Raw genomic sequence first — 7,337 nt, 5'->3', positions numbered from 1 at the left:
AAAACCGATACATGTTATATTTTAGAATGAATAGTTCGCAAACGGAACTCTGTGCTGTAGTAGATAAAGTAAACTCGTGTCCTCATCCCGAGGTGGTGCACCTCTTTTCAGGCACACCACCATTGGAGGTGAGCTGCATGTACCATTTCAACCACATACCAGCCCTCCGGCCATTCTTAAATTTCTGGCAGTACCGGGAATCGAACCCGGACCCCCGAGGACGGCAGCTAATAACACTAATCGTTACGATACGGAGGCGGACTATAGTAGATAAAAGCATTAAAACAAAAAGAGATTTTATTGGAAATGAGTAGGATCTGTTCTTTTCTGAATTGCTTGCTGAAAAGTGTGTGTGCCTCTTAAGACAACCTCGGGTACTCCTAGTGGTACGGATACCACACTTTGTATACCACTCGTGAATGAACTGTAGGCTACATGGTTGCATAAATATAATAGACTCCTATTAAAATAAAATAGCATCTTTGACAACATTAGCATTAACTATTATCCCATATCACTAAGCTGCAGCTCCTTGGCTGATTTGTCAGCGTAGTGGCCTCGGTTCAGAGGGTTCTTGGTTCGATTCCCGGCTGGATTGGGATTACCATCTTAAACGGGTAATTGCGATCTGGTGAGTGTGTTGTCCCCAACATTCCTGCAACACAAACACCACAACAATACACAGTTTCACATATAAAGGAGAAGCCTCCCACCCTTGTCGGAGGGTCTCTCTTTTCAAAGATCACATCATTCTAGCAATAGCTACTCTGTAGTATTATAATGTTTGATACCGTGATTTTACTGTATGAGACATGGTGGTCGAAAAATTTCTCCATCAGAATGTTGCTCGGCAGTGTACGATTGGCGGTGGAAGTTTATACCATTTATAAACACTAGATTTGCCCCAAGGGGTCTGAACTTGGAGCATGGGTTGGCGACCACGGGGCCCTCAGCTGAGTCCTAGCATTGCTTCCACTTACTTGTGCCCGGCTCCTCACTTTCACCTATCCTATCCGACCTCCCTTGGTCAACTCTTGTTCTTTTCCGACCCCGACGGTATTACGTATGGAGTCCTAAGGAGTCCTTCATTTTCATGCCCTTCGAGGCCCTTGTCTTCCTTTGGCCGAACCTTCATTTCTCGAAGTGTCGGACCCCATCCATTTTTTTTTCCTCTCTGATTAGTGTTATATAGAGGATGGTTGCCCAGTTGTACTTCCACTTAAAACAATAATCACCACCACCACTAACCACTAGATTGCGTACCAAATGCCTGGATTTAATTCCAAACCTCTCCACAGTGGTCATATGGAGCGAGGGCATATAACGCTGTTGACTGTGATTCGTTCGTCGGATTGGGGACGTCAAGCCGTGGGCAGACGCCTTGGTGTTATTCGACAGGGGTGGGCAATGTTCCGGCACCGAATTTCACTCTCTCCTTTCTTACTATCATACATACCGTCATTCATTTCATCTCTCTTGAAGACTTTGATCATGTACCAAACAAAGAATTTTAGTTTTGTATGTTCATAGTTTTTTTTTTTTTTTTTTTTTTTTGCTAGGGGCTTTACGTCTCACCGACACAGATAGATCTTATGGCGACGATGGGATAGGAAAGGCCTAGGAGTTGGAAGGAAGCGGTCGTGGCCTTAATTAAGGTACATCCCCAGCATTTGCCTGGTGTGAAAATGAGAAACCACGGAAAACCATCTTCAGGGCTGCCGATAGTGGGATTCGAACCTACTATCTCCCGGATGCAAGCTCACAGCCACGCGCCTCTACGCGCACGGCCAACTCGCCCGGTTATGTTCATAGTTGATGGTGATAATGACGAAAAAGTTGACTCTAGATTATTGTATGTTACCAGAAGTAATTACGTATGGAGGCCTAGGAAGTCTTTCATTTTCACGCCCTTCGTGGCCGTTGTCTTCCTTTACCCGATACCTTCATTTTTCGAAGTGTCGGACCCCTTCCATTTTTTGATTAGTGTTATATAGAGGATGGTTGCCCTGTTGTATTTCCTCTTAAAACAATAATCACCACCATTACTTTACGAGAAGCAACAAAACCACGATGTTAGTTTTGTACCAAGCGCGCGTTTCGCTTAACACCCGTAAAATATATCATGGTGCTTAAAACCCGGGTTACGGGAGAGGAAAACATGCGAGAATTATTAATCTTGTGGAAGATACATATCAATCTCATCCCCCCCCCCCCCCGAAGGTGGGGGTGGTAGAATAACATCCACAGTACCCCTCCCCGTCGTGAGAGGCAAGTAAAGAGGCCCCAAGGGCTCCTAATTTGGAAGAGAGAGTTGGCGATCACTTGGACCTTAGCTGAATCCTGCCATTGCTTCCACTTACTGTAGGCCTACTTGTGCCAGGCTCCTCACTTTCATCTATCCTATCCGGCCTTCCTTGGTCAATTATTGTTCCTTTCCGACCCCAACGGTATTAGAGCATTCGCAGCCTAGGTTGTCTTTCATTTTTACGCTCTTCGTATGTGTCGATTTTCTTTTGGCCGATACCTCCATTTTTCGATGTGTCGGATCCCTTTTATTCTTCCCCCTGATTGGTGTTAATAGGGGATGGTTGACCAGTTTTACTTCTTCTTAAAACAATAATCACCATCACCACAACTCATCGCACTAACTCCGCTGAGGAGTTTGTTAGAAAGGGCATCCGGCCGTAAAAACTCGCTACGAAGATTCACCTCACTTCATACCCAACCCCGTAGAGAAATGAGACAAGGGTTGAATAATAAAAATATTATTATTATTATTATTATTATTATTATTATTATTATTATTATTATTATTATTATTATTATGTCCGCCTCTGTGGTGTAGTGGTTAGCGTGATTAGCTGCCACCCCCGGAGGCCCGGGTTCGATTCCCGGCTCTGCCACGAAATTTGAAAAGTGGTACGAGGGCTGGAACGGGGTCCACTCAGCCTCGGGAGGTCAACTGAGTAGAGGTGGGTTCGATTCCCACCTCAGCCATCCTGGAAGTGGTTTTCCGTGGTTTCCCACTTCTCCTCCAGGCGAATGCCGGGATGGTACCTAACTTAAGGCCACGGCCGCTTCCTTCCCTCTTCCTTGCCTATCCCTCCCAATCTTCCCATCCCTCCACAAGGCCCCTGTTCAGCATAGCAGGTGAGGCCGCCTGGGCGAGGTACTGGTCATACTCCCCAGTTGTATCCCCCAACCAAGAGTCTGAAGCTCCATGACACTGCCCTTGAGGCGGTAGAGGTGGGATCCCTCGCTAAGTCCGAGGGAAAAACCGAACCTGGAGGGTAAACAGATGATGATGATGATGATGATTATTATTATTATTACTTCGTTATGCCCAACTAAAGAGCGCGATTGAACTTATTTAGCTTATGTCGTTGCCTTTTTCTTCTCCCATAATGTCTTCATCTTTTCGCTGTGGCTTTTCTTGCAATCTTCTGACCAGGTTTTGTTGGCCGGTAAATCCTGGATGATGTTTAAAGCGGTGATTGTCGACTAATTGTCTGAACATAGATCTTTCTAACACAATGTCATCTGTGATGCCTATTTCCTGAATGTATGTTAGGTATTCAGCCCGAAGGCTGGTTTGATCCTCTGCAGCTCCTCCAACAGCTGTCATAAATAGCCTAGGCGTCACTGAAGAGGCGTACTAGGGAAATGAGGAGTGAGGTAGTTTCCCGTTGCTTTCCTCACCGAGCCAGCCGCTGCTATTACATATCAGTCTGCCAAGCCCACTGAAATGCATGCACCATCCGACCCTATGAGCGATATCTTCATATCATAAATATCTTTTCCAAATTCAAGCACCCAATTTTTTTTACTTTCGGGCTAGGTTCAGAATTCTTTTGGTCAATCTCTGATTAGTCGTTCTGAGAATATGTCCATAACATTTCAAACCTCTTTTCCTAAATATGTCTCAGATTTTCTCTGAGTGTTGGTACAGCACATGAGATTTCCATATCATCCAAATTCCCCCTTTACAGACTGGTCCAAAAATTTTCCTTAAGATTTTTCTTTCTTGCTTTTCTACGTCTTTAATCAATGATCTGCCCCCAATAATCAGTGTTTCGGATGCATATAGTGCTTTAGACTTGATTACAGTGTTATACTGTCTTAATTTTGCATTTCGGGATGTAGATTTTTTTTATATATATCTGCTCCAAGTGTGCCTGTGTGCTCTTTGTAGTTTAGAGAGTCTTTCTTCGTTTGCTTCACGATTTGAGACCTGAAGGTTGACTGACTCCTTCCATGTATTCGAATTTAGACACTTGGGATATTTTGCCATATTGGATTTTCATTAGTTGTCCATCTAGGTACCGACGAGATCCTTCCACGTAGTGAGTTTTCTGATATGAGATTACTATTATTATAACTGAATAATAATAATAATAATAATAATAATAATAATAATAATAATAATAATAATAATAATAATAATGTTACCTGTACCGTTAACCTTAACTTTGGAGGATGCAGCTCTGAGCTTGCATCCGGAAGATAGTGAGCAGCCCTGAAGGTGGATTTCCGTGGTTTCCTATTTTCACACCAGGCAAAAGGTGGGACTGTACCGGTACCTTAATTAAGGCCACGGTCGCTTCCTTCCCACTCCTAGCCCTTTCCTATCCCATCGTCGCCATAAGACGGTACAACGTAAAACAAATTGTAAAAATAAAAAAGGCTTTCGAGGGAGGTTTGCATAGTTGCATAATTGTACTTCACTTTGACCACCAGTTTGGTTTAGTAGGCCTATACATGAAGGCTTCACTGCAGTAAAGAGAGTAGGAAATATAACATAAATTTATACAAGTGAATTAATGCACGAAACTGATGCCTGAATTCGGCGAATCAACCAGAAATAGACGAACTAAAAGTTAAAACTCCAGGACAAAATGATAACATGTTCTTGATGGACGATACAAGTGTGAATAGGTCTGTAATTTAGGCTACTTCTTTGTCCGCTGCAATTTGTTCTACGATGGCCATGCTTGACGAGTAAAATAAAGTTAAAAAAAGACTCGATACAATATGCAATCAAAATACAAGTTGGCACATTAATAGGTAATGTTATAAAAGGTCATTCTTGAAATCATTTCTAAGAAGTGTTGTGAAGAGCAAGGACTGTACCGGACAACAGGTAAGAAGCCCCTCCTACCAACCCCTCCTCATACTAGTAGCAACTGAGGGGGAGCTACGAGTGGTCACGTGACCGTAGCGGCCTGCTTTAATTGGTTAGGGGGCACGCGCGGCTCCAGTCCCAAAGGGCTAGAAAACAAAAAAAAGCACTGCGGCGGGAGGGGAGATGTGTTCATACGGACTTAATATCGCTCCCAAGGTGATATAAGACCGGTATATTCGGTCGAGTCCCATAGTAGCAGCGGCTGTTGTGAGGTCGACACGCATTGTACTTCATAAGCCACGTGGTCCGGTTGGTGCCTACCCACGTGTTCGAGTGAAACCCGTCTCAGTGTGAACATTCGATTATGACGTTTTAAAGACCTACTTTTAGTCGTGATTTTATTTTATATTGTGTTGTTATTCATTTGTAATGGCTGCAACTACGGACTTATTCAGGTATATTTACCTTTGTGGGAGTAAAGGAAGTGATAACATTGAACCAAACCAAGAAATAACAGTACCTCCGCATCTTCATCAGTCTTACGTGCCAACATCTGAAGGCTATATTTCCTCATCATTGACAGGTACTTCCCCAGTTCCATTTGTGTGCAGATCTTCTCTCAGTGTACAACATCGTAGTTTTGACAATCTGTCTGACGGGTGCCATACACCCAGTCCCGACAGCCTCCGGTCTACAAGTCCTACCTCTGACATCATGGAGCACCAGAATCATATAGGCCTACCTCTTCTACAAAAGTATCATACAGACTCTGGTAAGCAGTACACGCCATTACTACCTCCATTACAGCAGTCAGGCGGGATTGTACCATACAGAACTTCATTGTCATCTCATTTTACTAATATTTATGAGTACAATAAAAGTCAACAAAGGCTAGAAGCTGATGAAAACATGAACAGTAATTCGTTAGTGTCATCAAGCTTGGACTCAAAAGATATTAGAAAGTGTAAAGGACAGAACAGGAAGAGTGTTGTAGTGACAAGTAGTTCTCAGAAAGTGCTGGAAAGGGTGGGGAGTTACTTGGATGACGATGATGATGACGATATTGATGATCTGGATGATGATAGTCTACTGTTGGACAGTGGGGATGAAGGAAAGGTTAAAGCCAAGCGTCGCGTGAGCAGTAAGCTGGTAAGCCCCGTGGTGCTGAAGAAGAGACGACTGGCAGCCAACGCTCGTGAAAGGCGGCGCATGCAGAACCTGAACAAGGCGTTCGACCGCCTGCGAACACACCTCCCGTCTCTAGGCAACGATCGTCAGCTGTCCAAGTACGAGACGCTCCAGATGGCACAGACGTACATCAACGCCCTCTACGATCTTCTACAATGAGCGCTCGGTTCAACCTACCGGTATGACACAAACATTATAATATCAGTTTATTCTATAATTGTTTTCGAAAATTGAGAACAGTCATCAGCTGTTAAATTATATTTATTGAATTATTACAAAGAGTTCTCAATTCTTAAGTAAATTTAACAATCTAATACTTAAAATGATTATTCCGAAGAAATGAGAAAAAGTGTGAAATGTCATATGTAAAGTAGGCAAAATGGCTCGCATAAATAAATCAGTCATTTTCGAAAGATTTTCCAAAAATATTTTGAGTTCTTTTCTGAATAGAGAGTGCAAATTATTTCATTTTTTGAGAAAAATTAGAGAGAAATAGTCAGTTAGTATAATTATAATTCAACTATAATCTAACTTACATTATATTTGAATTAACATTTGAATTAACTTCATACCAAGGTCAAAAATCAACGCGAGAGTTCTCAAAATTATCAATGTAAGTCACAGTACATCTTAGAATATTTTCTTAAGATTTTGTTTGAGCCTTGCACATGCCACCCCATTTTTTTCTTTGAAAGCTTTAATACTGTAGGCCTACATGAATGTAGTCTAGTAGTTTTAGTAGTAGCCTACGGAGAGAGTTGACTGAGGGCCATACCAATATATCGTCGCTGTTCGGGCGAAAGGTCATATCTCTCAATGCTCTTCCTATCCATTATTTTCCTTAAGACTGGTCACGCCTCCCAGCAACATATGGATATTTAGTCCACCAGAACAATAGTCGTTGTGTTCATTTTCCTATGCTTACGTGTAAAGGAAAATGAACCTTACTGTACCGTACTCTAGGAGTGTATGTTTGCATGACTTCCTTTAGACGCTAGCATACAAAAATGAACACAACGAAAATTTT

The 7,337-nt window shown here is 42.6% G+C and overlaps 1 protein-coding gene across 1 annotated transcript; it reads left to right on the top strand.

The window, feature by feature from the left end:
* Positions 1–5,551: 5,551 nt before the first annotated feature.
* Positions 5,552–6,469, top strand: ato (atonal). Its single transcript, XM_067139929.2, has one exon. The coding sequence runs from the start codon at positions 5,552–5,554 to the stop codon at positions 6,467–6,469; it is 918 nt and encodes a 305-aa protein (XP_066996030.2).
* The last annotated feature ends 868 nt before the right edge of the window (positions 6,470–7,337 follow it).

This window comes from Anabrus simplex, chromosome 1, assembly GCF_040414725.1.
Source record: "Anabrus simplex isolate iqAnaSimp1 chromosome 1, ASM4041472v1, whole genome shotgun sequence".
Classification (NCBI taxonomy): domain Eukaryota; kingdom Metazoa; phylum Arthropoda; class Insecta; order Orthoptera; family Tettigoniidae; genus Anabrus; species Anabrus simplex.
This window is presented reverse-complemented; position numbering and strand designations above follow the sequence as displayed.

What these genes read in the sequence shown, in the direction of transcription:
- ato (XM_067139929.2), top strand. Translation starts at nt 5,552, where the DNA reads ATGGCTGCAACTACGGACTTATTCAGGTATATTTACCTTTGTGGGAGT.